Below are 21,409 nucleotides of genomic sequence, written 5' to 3'. Positions count from 1 at the left end.
ACATTCACATCACATTACTGCCTCCAGCAGGATACCCTACGCGACAGTCGGTTCGGGCAGTCGGTGCTGCAGAATCTGTTTGGGGTGTAAATCCAACTCCACCCTCCAGGACCCGCATTTATTCTGGTCAGGCTGCACTCTCAGTTAGTTGTTCTTCGTAGGTCAATTTTCTGTTGTATCCTCGCCGTTGCGAGGTTCAATTGACCTGGGTTCTTGTTTTGAGTGAGCCTGAGAGCTAGGGATACCCCAGTCGTGAGAACAAGCAGCCTGCTTGTCCTCGGAGAAAGCGAATGATATATACCTGTAGCAGGTGTTCTCCGAGGACAGCAGGCTGATTGTTCTCACCTACCCTCCCTCCTCCCCTTTGGAGTTGCGTTTTCATTAGTTTTGGCTTGTCATTCAACTGGTGGGAACGGTCGCGCACGGGCGGGAAGACGGCCGCGCATGCGTGGTGGGCGTGCCCTGCGTGCGGACCGCCCGCGAAGCTTCTTCCGTTTGGTGGGGGCTGCCGCGGACGTCACCCAGTCGTGAGAACAATCAGCCTGCTGTCCTCGGAGAACACCTGCTACAGGTATGTATCATTCACTATATCCCCTCTAAGTACTGCCTTCGCAGCCTCCCAATACAGAATCGGGTCGCTCACATGCTCAGCATTATTACTCACATACTGATGCCAATAGTCAATTATGTGTTCTCTGAATTTTACGTCCTTATATAATTCAATTGGGAATTGCCAACTTTTGGTTCTTTTATCTCCCAGGCCTACAGTCCACTCCATTAGCACCCAAGCATGATCCGATATCACATATGGTCCCATCGCCACTTTCTCCACCCTCCCGAATTCCCCCCTTGAAATTAAAATATAGTCAATCCTTGCCTGGGAGGAGTGCGCTCTTGAAAGGTGAGTATAGTCCTCAGTAGGATGTAGAGCTCTCCAACTATCCACCAAATCAAACACACGACCAATCTGCCTGAGACCTCTATTTTCTCTATATGCCTCGGAAGCCCTACGCCCCGTACTATCCATCTCTGGGTCCCACACTGCGTTGAAATCTCCCCCCACCACCCACGCCAAATTCCTTTGTTGTAATAAAAAGCTCATTATAGGTTTATAGAATTGTTTGTCGTAATGATTGGGGGCATATATGTTACGTAACAAAAAGGGGTGTCCTTTTATTGTTACTTCCACCATTATATCCCCCCTGGGTCTACACGTAACACCCGATAGCTGTCAACAGTCCCCTTCTTACATAAGATGGCTACTCCCCCCTTTTTATGTAGGGCATCCGCAGCCCTACATTCTCCTACCCACCAAGTTTTTAGCTTACTATGTTCTCCAGCGTCCAAATGGGTCTCCTGTAAAAATGCAATATCAATGCGGTTCCTGTGTAAATGCTGTAATATTTTTGTACGCTTAGTGGGCAAATTTATTCCACCCACATTCCATGTGACCACCCTCACGGTGGAATCCAAAGGCACCAGAAAATCATATGAAAACATCCTCTCTGTGTATTTGGAAAGAGGTAGCCCAGCCTCCACCCCTTCCCGTTCAAACTCCACCTCTCTCTAGCCCCACTCCAGATTTCCACTCTTCTCCACTCACCACTTTCAACCCTCCAGCATATCAAATAACTACCCCCCACCCACCCCACCATCCCCACCCCATGACTCCCACTCCACCCCCTCTCCTCCCTTTCCCTTGTTCCAGAACGCACATCTGGAACGTCACATCTAGTGCCTCTCCGAGTTCCCCCCCCCCCCCCCCCCCCCCCCCCGTTAACTGTAAACGGTCCATTAACCAATTCCCAGCACCCACTTTTAACACACCAGCGGAACACCAACCAGCACTCACACGAAACCCCACTTACACCAAAACAATCATGTCTCTTCATTTATTCTCCCAGACCCCTACTGTAGACTTGCATCGATAATTCTCAGCTGCACCTTTTACTCCTCAGTCATATCGTCCCACAAGTCCTATTCATGTTGCATTTCCACTGCTGCCCAGCTGCTCCAAATGGCTTCTTCCACTGAATGCATAATTCGTGTTGTCCCATTCCAGGCCACTCTCAGTACTGCTGGGTATACCAAAGTGAACCGCACCTTCATCTTAAATAGCTGTGAGCACATCGGTGCAAACAGCTTGCGTTGTGCTGCCACTCCAGCCGAATACTCTTGAAAGCACAGTATTTTTTTTGATTGATATAGTAGCGTTTTCCCCGACCTCACCTGCTTCTGATGAAAATTCAGCAGCCGAAGGATAACCACTCGAGGCCTAGCCTCTGATCTCATGCCACGTGGACCCACTCTATGTGCTCTCTCTATCTGTAGGGCCTCATGTTCCCCATCCAGGGCCAGCTCTTTAGGTATCCACTTTTCTAAAAAGGATATTAAATCTCTATCCTCCAGCTCTTCGGGTAAACCAACCAACCGCAAGTTATTTCTCCTCGAGTGGTTCTCGAGGTCTTCCACCTTCGCTTCTAGGTCTGCTACTTTTTTCTTTAGCTGTTCGTGCCCTCCTTCCAATTTTGTAGCGTAATCTTCCACCGCATTCACTCGCTCCTGACAGCTCACCAAGTCCTTGGTAAATTCGCCAAACTGACCACTTAGAGTCTCCAATTTCAGGTCTATGGGTGCTAATCGTCTTTCCAACGATTCCTCAAATACCGCCGACATTTTGGCTGTTATTTCCGCTACCCAGGCAGATGAAATCGAGGAGCATGCCGGGCTGGATGGCGCCGCCATTTTCTCTTTTCCCCGTGCCTTTTCTTTTGGGGAAGATTTCGCTGCCATTTCCCCCTCCGGGAATTAATCTCGATCTTCCTGTTCTTCCCCCACTGCACCACTGCCGCCAAGTTTGAAAATTTTCAGTTTGAGTGCGATATTCAGGGAGCAGGGAACCCCGAGGAACGGAGCAGCTTTCACCCGCGTCTGGCTCCGATCATGACACCACGTGACCCCCCACTCAGATTTTTTTTTCCAGATTGTGAAGAACAGGGTAGTCAGAGTGTTCTCCTACAATGTAAGAGCAGTTGCCTACATAACCAAACACATAGGAACCAGAAGTGTAGCTGTTGAAAAGGAAGCAGAGCTGTTGCTGTCTTGGTCAGAATGCAACCTTCTGAATCTATTGGCAGTGCATATTGCTGGAGTTCAAAACACTCATGGATTTTCTTAATCAGACCTTAGATCCTGGAGAATAGGAATTTTCAAGAGGCATTTCTTTTGATAAGATTATACTGGGGTAAGCCATAGATGGATCTTAAGACAAGAAGAGTCAGTGTCAAGGTGCCACTTTATTGCAGCAGCAGGAAAGAGATAAAGTCCAAAGGTCGAGTTCAGGGGTGTGCTGGTAAATTTTTAACAACAGGCTCTTTCTCCGGACGTAGCCAGCTCTGCAGTTGGAAGGGCCAGGGGTGGCTGGGGGGGAGGGAGCAACACTTGCCTCTCTCTCCTCCCTCCCTTCGTGCGGGCACTCTAGGCATACCTTTGCTGGCAACCAATAAATAGACTGCCACCACTCCCAACGTCTTGCTCTGAGCAGCATGCTGAAACTTCTCACACATGCTGTTGAAGTCCCAGCCTTCTGCTCAGAGCTGGAAACAAGGAGCTGGGAGCAGCAGCAGTCTATTTACTTGGCTGGCAGGGCTCAGCATCCCCACCAGCAAAGTAAAAGAGAATTCAGCAGGGGGCCCAAGCCCACATTTTGGGAGCCAGTTGTTAAAGTAGCCATGGAGGGCCTTCTTTAACAACCAGCTCCCAAAATTCTTAAAAACTTTACAACCGGCTCTTGCGAGCCTGCTCCAGCACACCACTGGTCGAGATGCACTTCTATAACCTTGTCTGTGTCTCTGTTTTTGCCTATTCGGATGATAGGTCAAGTTCTTCAAAGGATCAGATGTTGTCCCAGACCGTTCATTCTAGTAGCTCCAGAATGGCCAGGAGGCGCATTGGTTTGCAGATCTTTTATGCCTCAAGATAAATCAGCTACTCTTTCAATAAAAGAAGAGACTACTTGTGTAGAGGCCGATAATTTTTGTAAGCTCTGTCTCTTCATGTTCAAGTGTACAGCGCTGCGTATGTCTAGTAGCGCTATAGAAATGATAAGTAGTAGTAGTAGGATGGTCTTTTCAGAAGTTTCTCTCTTGGTTCTTTGAAAGTGCAGATAGCATAGCATCTTTGTGTAGTTTGGTTCCTTAGAAGGGTAGCCTGAGTTTGTCCTGAGTGGAACTTAAACTTAGTTCTTAAGGTTTTGGGATTTCCTCTCTCTGAGCCTCTTAAGAGAGCAATATTAAAAGACCTGAGCCTCTTAAGAGAGCAATATTAAAATACCTTATTCTTAAGACAAGTTTTTTGTAGGCTGTTTTTTTTGACTGCTGAATTTCTGAATTGTATACTTTTTCTTGCAGAGGTCCCTGTTCTGTGGTTCACAGAGGAGTGTGTTTCTTTTGGGCAGTTCCTTCCTTTATTTCTAAGGTAGTCTCTTCCTTTCATGTGTATCAAGTGCTGCTCCTACCTTCCTTCCGTAGAGAAGATTTTAAGACTCTTCATTTGTTAGATGTTGAGTGGGTTCTCTTCAGGTATCTGTCACTAATGAGTTTAGGCGGTCAGTGAAATTTATTCTCAATGGAGAGCTAAGGAAAGGGGAAGTAGCCTCTAAAGGTACTATTGCTCGCTGGCTTAGAGATGATTTCTTCAGCCTATTTCATAAAAGGGAAAATATTTCTTTGCAATCACATTCTATAGAGATATTTCAGAGTCATGGGTAGAATCCTTAGTGGTTTCTCTCCTAGACATTTGTAGCATTCAACTTGGTCCTCTTTGGGACACAAGGATCCTTGTCCCATCCTTTTTTAAGAATTGCTTTGCTACATATCACATGCTCTGGATTGGACTAGTCTGGTAAGGATTCTAAGGAAGGAGATAATAGTGCTTATCTTTTAATTTTCTTTCCTTCAGTCCTACCAGACCAGTTTATAAGAGCTTTCAGTATTTATGTATGTAATTGTTATTGATTTTCTAGTTATCTTTGTTATTGTGAATTGAAGTTTCTTTCTTTGTTGTCAAAGTTTAGCTGTTCAGCTTTTTTCAATATTTATTCAAATTATCTTCAGAAGAGGAAATATCCTTTTCACCACTGCTTTGCTGGTCAAAATACTAAAGATCTCATTTTGTACAGTGCCCTAATAGGGTAGAGCCCAGAATTCTAGAAACTCTTTCTCCAGACATATGCTGGTTGATGAATACCACCCCACAAGTTCTAGACTGATCTGGTAGGGACTAAAGGTAAGAAAGTTAACAGGTGTGCATAATTTAACAAAACTATGTAAGCCACATTGAGCCTGCAAATAGGTGGGAAAATGTGGGATACAAATGCAATAAATAACTTAAAAAAAATTTCCTCAGCTTACTGTTCGTTATGCAAATTAAGGACTATGTGAGAGGTGTTATGTTAAGTGTATATGCTTGTGCTAATTGCTTAGCAAGCAGTCTTATTGTTCACTGTATCTCTTTTTGTTTAGCCCGAGTGAAAAGGACAGAGTTGGGCAAAGCCAAGGTGTTTGTGGGCACATGTCCTGATATGTGCCCTGAGAAGGAACGCTATATGAGAGAGATCAGGAATCAACTTAGTCTCTTCGAACTCCTGCCAGGAACTAATATGGTACACAGGAAAATATAGCCTATTATGATATGAATCTCTGTTAATTTTTCCCTTCGTTGTTAACCATATTAAATAGCATTTTCCTCTGCTATTAATGATGCATTCTCACATTCTCTCAGGAGTTTTTCTGTGCTACTTTGTACAGTCTCTCAGTGCTTGGAATCTGTGTTGTAAATCTGAGAATGGTAGAATGATGCTATCAGTAATCTTCTCATATTCAAAGGAGTATAATGTTTCTTTCTGAATTAGAAATTTGGTTAGATGTCATGTGTACTTTGTAGGCTCAGTATTCCTTTCCTATGTGTACTTTGGATAATTTGATATGCTGCCTGATTTTTAAAACCATATAATCTGCCAGGAATGGCTCCTAGTCGGTTAAATTGCACTTAACCAGCTATCTGGCAATATTCAGCAAGGGATAGCTGGCTATCTCCTGTTGAATATTGCTGCTTAGCGAATAGCTGGTTATATCGCTCAATATAACCGGCTATCAGGCAATATTCAGCGCATCATTGACTAAGTTTGGCAGCGGCCAGATTAGGCCACTGAAATAGCTGGAATGTTTTTGGCTGGTTTAAACTTAACCAGCCAGTGCTGACTATCGGCTTGGCAAGTTAAATTTAAATCAGCCAAAAAACACCTGGATATTCAATGCCGGTCACCGGAAATGGCCTGGCATTGAATATCTGGGCCCAGTGCTGACCGCAGGAGGCAGCCTGGCGGCCTTCTGCAGTCCCATGGTCCTCAGATATGAATGCTATGAAATTTCTTCACTGTCAAATTGTGGGGATAGAAATGATAAATATGTATTTCCCAGTAGAAACAGAGTACTAAAATGTTTGTATGTAATTTTGCCCCCCCCCCCCCCCCCCCCCCCCCAACTTTGTTTTAACATATCTTGTTTGCCCTGGCTGTTTTTATAGGTATATCTTTTATTGTAGTTAGCCATTTATGGGTTTTCTTCCACTTCTTTTTTGTTAACTTATCCCTTCCTCAGGTAAATCATACAGCTGCAGTAAAAGAATACAGCAGATCCTCAGCAGACCAAGAGGAACCTTTGCCCCATGAACTTCGGCCTTCTGCTGTGCTGAGCATGACAATGGATTATTTAGTAACCCATATATTAGACCACGGGGAAGGAAATTATCGTGAATGGTATGACTTTGTATGGAATCGTACCCGTGGAATAAGAAAGGTAAGAGACCTTATCAAAATGTTGCTTTTAGAATCTTTGCAGATGACCGAAATGCTAAGAAGTTTACACATATCTGAAGGAACATAAGATTTACATGTGTAGCAGAGGAAACATATAATTTTGTATATATGATTAAAGAAATACAAAAACAATTTTTTCATATTGATATTCAAATGGACTTCTATATTCATAAACGGCTGGTAAACTTATTTTCAATCACTATATGGATAACGTCATGCCAGAAATCTTTTAACCAGCTTGATGCTATGGTGAAGCGGTGGAGGGAGGGCACCCCCAAAGGCATGTTGGTCCAACGAATTCACTTGGAGAGACAGATTCCAACACGGGGCAGGGGCAGAGTAGTTTGGAACAAGACACTCCAGAGGAGAGACAGTTGGAAATAGATATACCGGTATTTATCAAACAATACATTATCACATACAGAATTTACCATATTACAAAAAGGGCTGACATATATACCAGCTTCACATTGTGATTCTTTCCACACACTTATAGACCTCTTTAAATTCACCTGTAATTTACACATAATTCACTCTTTTTCGGACATTACTTCAGTGTGTGGAGAAGATTAAGTTGTCAAAAAGCTTTCCAAATGGATATCCCAGTAATTCAGGCTTTTGACCAAATATGTCCAGCGAGATATTGTCAGAATAGAACAGAGCAGGAAACAATGTTTTTTTTAACCTAACAAAGCACTCCGCTGTTTAAGATCAAATCAAGATGATATCAAACTAGCGGACAAGGGAAAGGGTATAGTCATTCTCCGAGGACAAGCAGGCTGCTTGTTCTCACTGATGATGGGTGACGTCCACGGCAGCCCCTCCAATCGGAAAACTTCACTAGCAAAGGCCTTTGCTAGTCCTCGCGCGCCGATGCGCACCGCACATGCGCGGCCGTCTTCCCGCCTGAACCGGCTCGTGTTCGTCAGTCTTCTTTTGTCCGCGCTCGGGACGGTCGTGTTTGCGCCGTTTCGCTCCCCTCAAGTTGACCCTTGCGTGTCTTCGCGTGTTTCTTTGCAAAAAAAAAAAAAAAAATTAAAAGAAGACCTTTACGGTCTTTTCCCATGTTTCTAGTTTTTGCCCCGCTAAGTTTTCTTTCGTTTTCGGGGTAGGCCTTTTTCAGGCCTCGGTTCGGGTTTTTTTCTCTCCCTATTTTGGTGCCTTTACCGCCATTACAAGTTTTGATTTTGCCGGCGCGATTTTTCCGCCCATGTCATCGAAGTCTTCCAGCGGCTTCAAGAAGTGCACCCAGTGCGCCCGGGTAATCTCGCTCACTGATAGGCACGCGCCGTGTCTTCAGTGTCTGGGGGCTGGGCACCGCCCGCAGGCCTATAGTCTTTGCGCCCTTTTACAGAAAAGGACTCAGGTAGCGAGATTGGCCCAGTGGAACGTGTTGTTCTCGGGCTTTTCGTCGGCAACAGCACCGGGGGCATCGAGTGTATCGACGTCGACAGCTTCAAGACCTTCGACCTCGGCATCCACTACATCGACTGCATCGAGGCATCGACCCTCTGCATAGTCGGTACCGAGACATCGAAAGTCGGCGTCGGTGGTACCGGGACCTCCACTAGTGCTGATATTGTCGGACGGTGGTGCTTCGACTGGAGTGCAGGTGAGGGCTGTCCATTCCCCTGCTGGTGGCGGTGAGCCTTCGGGTGGGTCTCCCCTTACCCTGAGGGCTCCTGCGGTACAGCCCCCCCCCCCCCCCCCCCCCCGAGACTGACCTTCTTCGGCCTCGGCCCCGAGGAAGCGACGGCTGGATTCTACGTCCTCCTCGTCGGTACCGGGAAGTTCCGGTGACATGCTTCGTTTGAAAAAGTCAAAGAAGCATCGACACCGGTCTCCTTCCCGCATCGGTACCGAGAGCTCTGGGTCGCCGAGGGAGTCGGCACCCAGTAGGCATCGGCACCGGGAGGACCGCTCACCCTCTGTTCAGGAGGTGTCGATGCGCTCCACCTTGGACAGCCCGGAACAGACTCTGACCTCGACGCCTGCATCGGCTTCCATGTCTTTCTCCACAGCCACTCTGCACGAGAGTCTCCGGGCTGTTCTCCCAGAGATCCTGGGAGAGCTGTTGCGCCCTTCCCCTCCGGTACCGGGGGTGCTTGCGCCACCGGTACCGTCGAGTGAGGCGCCAGCTGGCCCCTTGCCCGGGGTGAGGTCTCCGACATCGGTGCCGCTTGCGGTACCGACTGCGGTCGCCTCCCAGGAAGGCTCCCCGACGACGTCGGCGGAGGGAGCTTCGCCGGTGCTGGCGAGGGAATCTACCTCTCGACGCTCCCACCGTGGCCGTGTTTCCACGGAGTTGAGTCGGGCACGGCTTCAGACACAGGTTCATGAACTTGTGTCTGATACCGATGGTGAGGCCTCGTGGGAGGAGGAGGAGGACATCAGATATTTCTCTGACGAGGAGTCTGATGGCCTTCCTTCCGATCCCACTCCCTCCCCTGAAAGGCAGCTTTCTCCTACCGAGAGTCTGTCTTTTGCGGCCTTTATCCGGGAGATGTCTACGGCCATCCCCTTCCCGGTGGTTGTGGAGGACGAGTCCAGGGCTGAAATGTTTGAGCTCCTGGACTATCCTTCTCCACCTAAGGAAGCGTCCACAGTACCCATGCATCATGTCCTAAAAAAGACATTGCTGGCGAACTGGACCAAGCCTCTAAGTAATCCCCACATTCCCAAGAAGATCGAGTCCCAGTACCGGATCCATGGGGACCCAGAGCTGATGCGCACTCAGTTGCCTCACGACTGGTGTTGTGGATCTGGCCCTAAAGAAGGCTAAGAGCTCTAGGGAGCATGCTTCGGCACCCCCGGGCGCCCAGAGTGTTCACGAAGTGCTTGGCTGTAGTAGCAGCGGCACTTCGCAGGCTGGGAGTACACGTGTTCCCCTATCTCGACGATTGGCTGGTGAAGAACACATCCGAGGCAGGAGCTCTACAGTCCATGCAGATGACTATTCGCCTCCTGGAGCTACTGGGGTTTGTGATAAATTATCCAAAGTCCCATCTTCTCCCAGTACAGAGACTCGAATTAATAGGAGCTCTGCTGAATTCTCGGACGGCTTGTGCCTATCTTCCAGAGACGAGAGCCAACAACTTGTTGTCCCTCGTCTCGCGGGTGCGAGCGTCCCAGCAGATCACAGCTCGGCAGATGTTGAGATTGTTGGGCCACATGGCCTCCACAGTTCATGTGACTCCCATGGCCCGCCTTCACATGCGATCTGCTCAATGGACCCTATCTTCCCAGTGGTTTCAGGCTGCTGGGGATCTAGAGGACGTGATCCACCTGTCCACGAGCTTTCTCAAATCCCTGTATTGGTGGACGATTTGGTCCAATTTGACTGGGACGTCCTTTCCAAATTCCTCAGCCACAAAAAGTGCTGACTACGGATGCGTCCCTCCTGGGGTGGGGAGCTCATGTCGATGGGCTTCACACCCAGGGAAGCTGGTCCCTCCAGGAACGCGATCTGCAGATCAATCTCCTGGAGTTACGAGCGGTCTGGAACGCTCTGAAGGCTTTCAGAGATCGGCTGTCCCACCAAATTATCCAAATTCAGACAGACAATCAGGTTGCCATGTATTACATCAACAAGCAGGGGGGCACCGGATCTCGCCCCCTGTGTCAGGAAGCCGTCAGCATGTGGCTGTGGGCTCGCCGTCACGGCATGGTGCTCCAAGCCACATACCTGGCAGACGTAAACAACAGTCTGGCCGACAGACTGAGCAGTATTATGCAACCTCACGAGTGGTCGCTCAACTCCAGAGTAGTGCGCCAGATCTTCCAGGTGTGGGGCACCCCCTTGGTAGATCTCTTTGCATCTCGAGCCAACCACAAGGTCCCTCAGTTCTGTTCCAGGCTTCAGGCCAACGGCAGACTGGCATCGGATGCCTTCCTCCTGGACTGGGGGGAAGGTCTACTGTATGCTTATCCTCCCATACCTCTGGTGGGGAAGACTTTGTTGAAACTCAAGCAAGACCGAGGCACCATGATTCTGATTGCTCCGTTTTGGCTGCGTCAGATCTGGTTCCCTCTTCTTCTGGAGTTGTCCTCCGAAGAACCGTGGAGATTGGAGTGTTTTCCGACCCTCATCACACAGGACGAAGGGGCGCTTCTGCATCCCAACCTCCAGTCTCTGGCTCTCACGGCCTGGATGTTGAGAGTGTAGACTTTGCCTCTTTGGGTCTGTCAGAGGGTGTCTCCCGCATCTTGCTTGCTTCCAGGAAAGATTCCACTAAGAGGAGTTACTTCTTTCTATGGAGGAGGTTTGCCGTCTGGTGTGACAGCAAGGCCCTAGATCCTCGCTCTTGTCCTACACAGACCCTGCTTGAATACCTTCTGCACTTGTCTGAGTCTGGTCTCAAGACCAACTCTGTAAGGGTTCACCTTAGCGCAATCAGTGCATACCATTACCGTGTGGAAGGTAAGCCGATCTCAGGACAGCCTTTAGTTGTTCGCTTCATGAGAGGTTTGCTTTTGTCAAAGCCCCCTGTCAAGCCTCCTACAGTGTCATGGGATCTCAATGTCGTCCTCACCCAGCTGATGAAACCTCCTTTTGAGCCACTGGATTCCTGCCATCTGAAGTACTTGACCTGGAAGGTCATTTTCTTGGTGGCAGTTACTTCAGCTCGTAGAGTCAGTGAGCTTCAGGCCCTGGTAGCCCAGGCCCCTTACACCAAATTTCATCATAACAGAGTAGTCCTCCGCACTCACCCTAAGTTCTTGCCAAAGGTTGTGTCGGAGTTCCATCTGAAGCAGTCAATTGTCTTGCCATCATTCTTTCCCCGTCCTCATTCCTGCCCTGCTGAACGTCAGCTGCACACATTGGACTGCAAAAGAGCATTGGCCTTCTATCTGGAGCGGACACAGCCCAACAGACAGTCCGCCCAATTGTTTGTTTCTTTTGATCCCAACAGGAGGGGAGTGGCTGTGGGGTAACGCACCATAACCAATTGGCTAGCAGATTGTATTTCCTTCACTTACGCCCAGGCTGGGCTGGCTCTTGAGGGTCATGTCACGGCTCACAATATCAGAGCCATGGCAGCGTCAGTGGCCCACTTGAAGTCAGCCACTATTGAAGAGATCTGCGACGTGGTCATCTGTCCACACATTCACATCTCATTACTGCCTGCAGCAGGATACCCGACGCGACAGTCGGTTTGGGCAGTCAGTGCTTCAGAATCTGTTTGGGGTTTAGAATCCAACTCCACCCCCTAGGCCCATGTTTATTCTGTTCCAGGCTACAGTCTCAGTTAGTTGGATAAGTTGTTAGGTCAATCTCAGTTATGTCCTCGCCGTTGCGAGGCCCAATTGACCATATTTGTTGTTTTGAGTGAGCCTGGGGGCTAGGGATACCCCATCAGTGAGAACAAGCAGGCTGCTTGTCCTCGGAGAAAGCGAATGCTACATATCTGTAGAAGGTATTCTCCGAGGACAGCAGGCTGATTGTTCTCACAAACTCGCCCGCCTCCCCTTTGGAGTTGTGTCTTCCCTTGTTTTGTCTTGCTACATATGGGACTGACGAACACGAGCCGGTTCGGGCGGGAAGACGGCCGCGCATGGGCGTGCGAGGACTAGCAAAGGCCTTTGCTAGTGAAGTTTTCCGATTGGAGGGGCTGCCGTGGACGTCACCCATCATCAGCGAGAAGAATCAGCCTGCTGTCCTCGGAGAATACCTTCTACAGGTATGTGGCATTCGCTTTATGAGCCGGACTGACTACATCCAGGAGATTGAGTGACACTTCCTCTTTAATCGGACCCCACTTCGAGCTTACAACAAGAAATTGCATAAGTGATTTAGGTAGTGACTAGGTCAGGCTTTCTCACCACAAAGGAAAATGAATTTCTTCAGGTTGAAACACCAACAATACCCATGTTCTATGTCTTACCCAAAATTAGTAAGTCTTTGTATCCTGGGGAGCATAGGTCTAGAATTATGGGGTCCTTTTGGTCATGGATCCAGGCTTCGTTTATGAAAAGTAGATCGAGGTTTTCTGACATGATCCAGATTGTTGCTATTGTTGTTTTATTTACTACGGATCTGGTGTTGATATAACCCACTTGAATTTGTAGGTAAGGGTCAACTGTGTTCGGTGTGTTGATTTTTGTTAGTTGTCGTTGTAATATCGGTTTGTTATGACCTTTCTTTCCCTTGTGTTGGTGTTGTCTGTATGTTGGTGTTCTTCCTTTGTTTTGGTTGTTGCTGGTTTGGTGGGGTATGATGTATCTGGTCAGTCTTTTATGGTTATGTAGTGTGGGTATGATGTTGATTTCTGCTAGTGGGGTAGTTAGTGTTTGTTGGATCAGGGTTAAGGAGTAGATTGTTATGAGCAATTTGACGGTGTTCATTGTGGTGTCAATTCGTTTTGGGCTGCTGGTAGGTGGCGTTTGATAGTTGTGCGGTAGGGCTTAGTTCTTTGTGATGGATTCTTATGTTCTGGTCTTGTGTGCTTTATGTATTTTTGACATGGCTTAGGTCTATTGAGATCAGTAGTGGCTCTGAGTCTTATGTAGTGGTTTGTATGGATTTATTGATTAAATATAGATAAATTACTCACAGTTAGTTGTTAAGAGTTGTGTTGGAGGTTGGAATCTGATGGGGACATCCCACGGGAGACATCCCGAGGATCCTTGGTTGACTAAGCAGCTTTGTCTGCAGATTTAGATCTACGTCAGTCCTGTGGTCTACTTTGTTGCCCTGGTCACAGGGGTTCTGCATCCCTGGGAGTTGTATGAGTCATAATCAGATAAACACAGGTGCAGTCAGGTGTTCAGAAGTGTTGCCCCCGATGGAGAGATTCCTTAGTTCTTAGGGCTGTTTCAGTAGTTTGAGGTACAGCTGTATCTGGAAAAATCTTTATCTTTTGTCCAAGAGGTAGAAGGCCCTAGGAGAGGCGGCTTTAATGTAGGGCTGATGTGCCAGTCGAGCAGGTACATAAGTAATGCCACACTGGGAAAAGACCAAGGGTCCATCGAGCCCAGCATCCTGTCCACGACAGCGGCCAATCCAGGCCAAGGGCACCTGGCGAGCTTCCCAAACGTACAGACATTCTATACATGTTATTCCTGGAATTGTGGGTTTTTCCCAAGTCCATTTAGTAGTGGTTTATGGACTTGTCCTTTAGGAAACCGTCTAACCCCCTTTTAAACTCTGCTAAGCTAACCACGTTCTCCGGTAATGAATTCCAGAGTTTAATTATGCGTTGGGTGAAGAAATCTTTTCTCCGATTTGTTTTAAATTTACTACATTGTAGTTTCATTGCATGCTCCTTAGTCCTAGTATTTTTGGAAAGCGTGAACAGACGCTTCACATCCACCTGTTCCACTCCACTCATTATTTTATATACCTCTATCATGTCTCCCCTCAGCCGTCTCTTCTCCAAGCTGAAAAGCCCTAGCCTCCTTAATCTTTCTTCAAAGGGTAGTCGTCCCATCCCCGCTATCATTTTAGTCGCCCTTCGCTGCACCTTTTCCAATTCCCCTATATCTTTCTTGAGATGTGGCGACCAGATTGAACAAAATACTCAAGGTGCGGTCGCACCATGGAGCGATACAACGGCATTATAACATCCTCACACCTGTTTTCCATACCTTTCCTAATAATACCCAACATTCTATTCGCTTTCCTAGCTGCAGCAGCACACTGAGCAGAAGGCTTCAGTGTATTATCAACGATGACACCCAGATCCCTTTCTTGGTCTGTAATTCCTAACGTGGAACCTTGCACGATGTAGCTATAATTCTGGTTCTTTTTTCCCACATGCATCACCTTGCACTTGCTCACATTAAACGTCATCTGCCATTTAGCCGCCCAGTCTCCCAGTCTCGTAAGGTCCTTCTGTAATTTTTCACAATCCTGTCACGAGTTAACGACTTTGAATAACTTTGTGTCATCAGCAAATTTTATTACCTTGCTAGTTACTCCCAACTCTAAATCATTTATAAATATATTAAAAAGCAGTGGTTCTAGCACAGACTCCTGAGGAACCCTACTAACTACCCTTCTCCTTTGTGAATACTGCCCATTTAACCCCACTCTGTTTCCTATCCTTGAACCAGTTTTTAATCCACAATAGGACATTTCCTCCTATCCCATGACCCTCCAATTTCCTCTGTAGCCTTTCATGAGGTACCTTGTCAAACGCCTTTTGAAAATCCAGATACACAATATCAACCGGCTCCCTTTTGTCCACATGTTTGTTTACTCCTTCAAAGAATTGAAGTAAATTGGTCAGGCAAGATTTCCCCACACAAAAGCCATGCTGGCTTGGTCTCAGTAATCCATGTCCTCGGGTGTGCTCTGTAATTTTGTTTTTGATAATAGCCTTTACCATTTTCCCAGGCACCAACGTCAGACTCACCGGTCTATAATTTCCCGGATCTCCCCTATGGGCGTTACGCTAATTCATCGAATCCAGATGGCGCCTGTAACAGTCGTTCAATCCTGAGCTCCTGAGTATCGACAGTGAACCAGCGAGAGCATTTTTGTCCCCGATTTCGATGGGGAAAAGAAAGGCGAAAATACAGGTACCTACCTCCACGGTCCCAGTGTCTACGCCGGGCACTCGCCAAGGAACGTTGGAGAACTTCGGAATCGGGATTGTTGGTGAGCAGACTCCCGCTTTGACGGGCTCACCCCTTACTGGAGTGGAGCGCAGCATCGAGGGAGCTACGTTAAGCCCCCCATCCTATACCGCTCGTCCGCAACCCGGAAATGTATTGGTATCGGCGGGACCACAACAGTACGAGGCTGAGTCCTCTGAGTTTGTGGAAGGAGGACCTCCGACTACCTCAACCCAGGCTAGAGAAACATCAAATCAGGGACAGTTGCTGGTCGGTGCCCCTGCTAACCGTGGTTCCACTTCCGAGAGCGGCGGAGGATTGATAAGACCTAAGCAAGTGACTATGAATTCGTTATGGGACGTGATTCAGGAGGTAAATAACACTCTACTCCAGATTAATGTATCTATTAAGTGCAAAATAATGGAACTGAAACAAAATAATAAAAATTTGACTCAAAAGTGTTCAAGAGCAAAAAGAGAAAATGGTAACTATGGAGAGTGAGGCTAATAAGTTACAAAATGTAACAGCGACTCTGATCAAAGGAAAAGAAACTCAAGATAGGAAATTAGAATATTTGGAAAATAATGGACGGAAGAATAACCTGAGAATATTGAACTTTCCTAAATCTTTTCTAATACCAGCAATAGATATGTTTAGAAAATATTTGGGAGAAGTGTTGGGGATTCCTGTGGAAGGGTATCCCCCTATCACTTGGACCCAATACATCTCAGGAGTAATGAGACCGACTAATGATCAACCTCAGGCTACTGCAACTTTGTCTGAATTCCTTGAGAGTTCCTTGGAATTGATCACAGAGAGGACTACATAAATAATGACATTTGCCCTTGAAATGGATAGAAACAACATTCTGAGACTTTAATTTCGTCACTTAAATGATTTATTTCTTGGACAAAAGATAAAGATTTTTCCAGACATGGCAAGGAGCACTCAAAAAAGGAGAAAAGAATTTCTGATATATAAGCCTAGAGTTTTAAAGATTGGTGCTACTTTTTTGTTAAAGTTCCCTTGCAAGTGTCTTGTTACTTTTGAAACAGGTAATTATATATTCTTTACTCCTGAAAAATTGTTAGAATTTCTCAAAATGGAGTGTGTTAAAACTACTGAAGAATTGACGCATTTATAGGTGCGCTGTAATGTTGGCTGCGGAAGCCTGCTTTCACCCCTCCATTTATATAATTAGTTTGATTTTCCTTTTTGTTTCTTCTTTTTACCTAGTATCTTGATTCAACGTTTTGTGGACAAATTTAAAATGTTTTCTTTTTCAAACCATATTTGGTTTTGAGTATTTATCTTTCTTATATTTTAATTTCTGAAATTTCTGCTATTTATGTCATTGGCTGTAAATGGAAAATATATAAATAAAGAATTTTTTAAAAAATCGGCGTTACATTGGCCAACCTCCAATCTTCCGGTACCACGCTCGATTTTAAGGATAGATTGCATATCACTAACAGTAGCTCCGCAAGCTCATTTTTCAGTTCTATCAGTACTCTAGGATGAATACCATTCAGTCCAGGAGGAAGGTAGGAGTAGTTTAGAGCTGGGTGGCTGGAGAGTATAAGCATTTCACAGCAGTTTCACGAGGGGGATCTTAGGCGTAGAACTCCTTGGTCCACATCGATGACCGGAGGACGAAATCACCGGTGAGACGACAGTTCCTGGCTGCCTGTGCTGCCATGCTTCTATTCCCGGGGGACTATCTTTAGGTCAGTATTCTGAATGGAGAAGGGTAGATAGTGGGGTTCTGCAGGGGTCAGTGATGGGATTGCTACTTTTTAACATATTTATAAATGATCTAGAGATGGGAGTAACTACTGAGGTAATTAAGTTTGCTGATGACACAAAGTTATTCAAAGTTGTTAAATGGCAAGAGGTTTGTGAAAAATGACAATAGGACTTTACGAGGCTGGGAGACTGGGCATCTAAATAGCAGTTGATGTTTAATGTGAGCAAGTGCAAAGTGATGCATGTGGGATAGGGGAATCTGAATTATAGCTACGCAATAAGGTTCCACATTAGGAGTCACTGACCAAGAAAAGGGATCTAGGTGTGGTTGTAGATACGTTGAAACCATCTGCTCAGTGTGCAGCAGTGGCTAAGAAAGCAAATAGAATGTTAGGTATTATTAGGAAAGGAGTGGAAAATAAAAATGAGGATGTTATAATGCCTTTGTATCGCTCCATGGTGCGACTGCACCTCGAATATTATGTTCAATTCTGGTCACCGCATCTTTAAAAAAGATATAGTGGAATTAGAAAAGGTACAGAGAAGGGTGACGAGAATGCTAAAGGGGATGGGACGACTTCCCTATGAGGAAAGGCTGAAGCGGCTAGGCCTCTTCAGCTTGGAGAAAAGGCGGCTGAGGGGGAGATATGATAGGGGTCTATAAAATAATGAGTGGAGTTGAATGGGTAGATGTGAAGCGTCTGTTTACGCTTTTCAAAAATACAAGGGGGCATGCGATGAAGCTACAGTGTAGTACATTTAAAACGAATCGGAGAAAATATTTCTTCACTCAAAGTGTAATTAAACTCTGGAATGCGTTGCCAGAGAATGTGGTAAAGGCGGTTAGCTTAGCAGAGTTTAAAAAAAGGTTTGGACGGCTTCCTTAAGGAAAAGTCCATAGACCATTATTAAATGGACTTGGGGAAAATCAACTATTTCTGGGATAAGCAGTATAGAATGTTTTGTACTTTTGGGGGATTTTGCCAGGTATTTGTGACCTGTATTGGCCACTGTTGGAAACAGGATGCTGGGCTTGATGGACCTTTGGTCTTTCCCAGTATGGCAATACTTATGTACGTTATTTGTTTTTCACCTTGTTGCCTCTTCACAATTTTGTCAGAGCAACTTTTCTTTAAAGAAAAGTTTTTTTAAGTTTTAATTTGGTCACTGCTCTGTCCACCATGTCAACAAAAATGCCTAACCTATGACAGGCAAATGGGGCTATCTGAAAGGCACAAATTATGGGTTCTCCTATTGGTCCTTTTCTTATAGGGAGTTGCTACAGTTGTGGCAGAATGTAACCAGGAGCTCAAAGGAGATAAAGATATAAGATTGCAAACTTTATGGCACTGAGCATGGATACGGGGAAGAAAATTCTTCTCTCCAGAGAAATCTGAAATCAATCTTGACCATGGCTGGGTCTAGTGGAATCCCAGGACACAGTGACACTAAAAACCCAGAGATTAATAAGAAGAAAGGCTCTTTCAACTTTTCCTTCCAAAGCTGAAGAATAAGGTGTGGGAAGGGAGGGCTTCAGAGGTCTGCTGTAGCACGATTGCTTAATTTTCTTAGGCTGGTTTCCCTTAATAATTTGTGATGGTGAGAAGATCAGAAAACTGTAATTAATATGCTGTTGTGCAGTCAGCCAGTTCCCCTCCCCCCTTCCCAGAATTCCATCAGTAGTATGTCAGTACCTCCTGATAGCTGTGCCTGAGACTGTCTTCACCTTTCATGTCACCATGGTGTGGTTCTGTATCAGTCTTCCTGTCAGTTCCCGCACTGTGTTGTCACAAATCTTTTTCTCTCTATCATCGCCAATCCTATCCTCCATTCTGTCTTAGACTTTTACCATCCTTCTCCCCCACTTTCAGCAGTAGTCTTCTCTCTTTCCCCCCTCCGATCCTCCATCCTTTCTTCTTTTCTTATCTCCCTATCTTGTCCTCTGCAGTCTCTTAGTTCATCCTTCAGTTACTAGTCTCCCCATTCTCTCAAATCGTCTCATTGATTTCCCTTATCCAATCTTTTTTTACCTCAGTAATCCTAATTCCCCACTCCTTGCCAGTCAGCATTAGCCAGCCCTCCCTCCCTCCGTAGCCAGCCAATTGTCCCCACAAGCCAATCAGCCACATACTCAGCTAACCATCCTCTCAGTTAGCCATCCTAATGACTAGCTACATTCACTCTTAGCCAGCTTTCAAAAGAATATGGAGTTGCACTGGTCTTGTGATCTTATAGGACTGTGAAACTAGTGCAGGAGTTCAGGCTGAGCCCAGAGCTGTGTTGGCATGGCAGCACAAGGCAGGGCAGGTGCCACAACAAATTTCTAGGCAACTTGGGTGAACTTGCACCTAGGATATGTCAGATTGCTTAAGATAATAGGACTTCTATGGGTCTGTAAAAGTCAGACTGGAAATGAAGTGGATAGGACTTCATTGAGGATAAATGTACATAAGATAATCAGGATATTGGGGGGCTTTTTTGCACACCCTATTTAGTCAGATGACTGGACATAAACAATGTTTTGTTTATTATTTTGACCAGGATATCATCCAGCAGCACCTCTGTGATCCTGTTACAGTGTCCATGATTGAAAAGTGTGCACGCTTTCATATCCATTGTGCCCACCACTTGTGTGAGGAGCCTATCGCCTTCTTCGAAGTCAAAATCAACAATGAGAACATGACTAAGTGTCTGCAAAGCCTGAAGGAAATGTACCAGGACCTTGCAAACAAAGACATTTATTGCACTAACGAAGCTGAGTTCCGAGGATACAGTGTCTTGCTCAGTCTCAACAAAGGTGATGTTCTAAGGTAAGACTTGAGCTTTCCCCATGGCTTTGTGTCTAGAGCTAGTCTTCTTTCGTTTACCCTCATCACTGATCATTACCTAAGAACAACCAGGCTTCTATCTTCCGTCCTCTCACAGGTCTGTCTTCGTAGTTGATGCTGCTTTCTAAGCATGCTGCTTTCAACAGTAGTTATGTAAGAGTTAGTTATGTATTAGTTCTCATCACTATCTTAGTATTCATAAAAAACTTAACTGTGAAAAATAAATAAACAGATCTTTAGCTAATAATTCATTTACTTGATTGACTCCTGGACTAAAGGAAAGCACTGTCTCCATTTCCTTTGCAGTGTTTCAATTGACAAGGTTACCTGTTCATTTTGTTTTTTTTATTTCCGGGGCTGGCTATTACTGTATATCTTTTTTCCCCTTTTATGATTTTTTTTATGATAATTTGTGTGTATTTCCCCTTCATTTGCTAAGGACCAGAGTGTATATGGGATCTTTCTTTAATTTGGAATTTTCTTTTGTATTATCACAGCATGTCATTCTGTACAAGAATTGATTGCTTGGTTGAGGCATATTTTCAAAGCACTTAGCCTTCCAAAGTGCCTTCCAAAGTTCCATAGAAACCTATGGAACTTTGGAAGGCTAAGTGCTTTGAAAATATGCCTCATAACAATATAATTGAACAAATAAAAGGTAAAAAAAAAAAAAAAAGAGTGTGCAGGACACTTGCAACTGGACTATGAAGCAGCATGAAGTTGGAACTTTGTACTCCTGAATCATATTGCAAAACAAACCACTTACGTATCAGAGAGTCAAAACAAATTGGTAGACAAACGCAGCATCTTCAACCTCATGAGTGGTCCTTAGATCCTCAGTCTTTTGAGTCTTTCAGAAATGGAGCTCTACTTCTTTGTTGTTCAGTACACCTGGCTCCTTCTGAAATAGTGCGGGATATGCTTACTATAGACTGACCTTTTTAGTTTCAATAGATTTCTTCTCATATTATCCGTACCTTCCAGGATGTCTACTGTATGCAGATTTTGGTATTATCCATGGAAGAGCTGATGGGTAAGGTTTGCCTCTTTCTGGTATTATCCAGAAAGAGGCAAACCTTACCCAACAGCTCTTCCATGGTATTGCTTACAAAAATAAGGCCAAGGTCCGAACACTGTGGGACACCACTGATAATACCCTTTTCAACAAATGAATGTTGTTTACTACTATCCATTGTCTCTTCTCATTCAACCAGTTTCTAATCCAGTCAGTCACTTTTTAAGGTTCATGTCAAGGGCGCATAAGTTTATTTATAAGTCACTTAAGAACAAAAGCATTGTCCTACTGGGACAGACCAAAGGTTCATCAAGCCTAGTATCCAGTTTTCAATCTCGCAAGATCACAAATAAGTAAAACAGATTTTATGCTGCTTATTCTAGA

The 21,409-nt window shown here is 45.6% G+C and overlaps 1 protein-coding gene across 1 annotated transcript in view; it reads left to right on the top strand.

The window, feature by feature from the left end:
• Positions 1-21,409, top strand: part of MCM3AP (minichromosome maintenance complex component 3 associated protein) — an 888,504-nt gene that overhangs the window by 277,256 nt on the left and 589,839 nt on the right. The window contains 3 exon segments of the mRNA XM_030208795.1: positions 5,523-5,662; positions 6,660-6,857; positions 19,724-19,992. Coding sequence (XP_030064655.1) covers positions 5,523-5,662; positions 6,660-6,857; positions 19,724-19,992 — 607 coding nt within the window.

This window comes from Microcaecilia unicolor, chromosome 7 (assembly GCF_901765095.1).
Source record: "Microcaecilia unicolor chromosome 7, aMicUni1.1, whole genome shotgun sequence".
Taxonomy (NCBI): Eukaryota; Metazoa; Chordata; class Amphibia; order Gymnophiona; family Siphonopidae; genus Microcaecilia; species Microcaecilia unicolor.
Note: the sequence above shows the minus strand (reverse complement) of the source record. Positions and strands in the feature narration are given on the sequence as shown.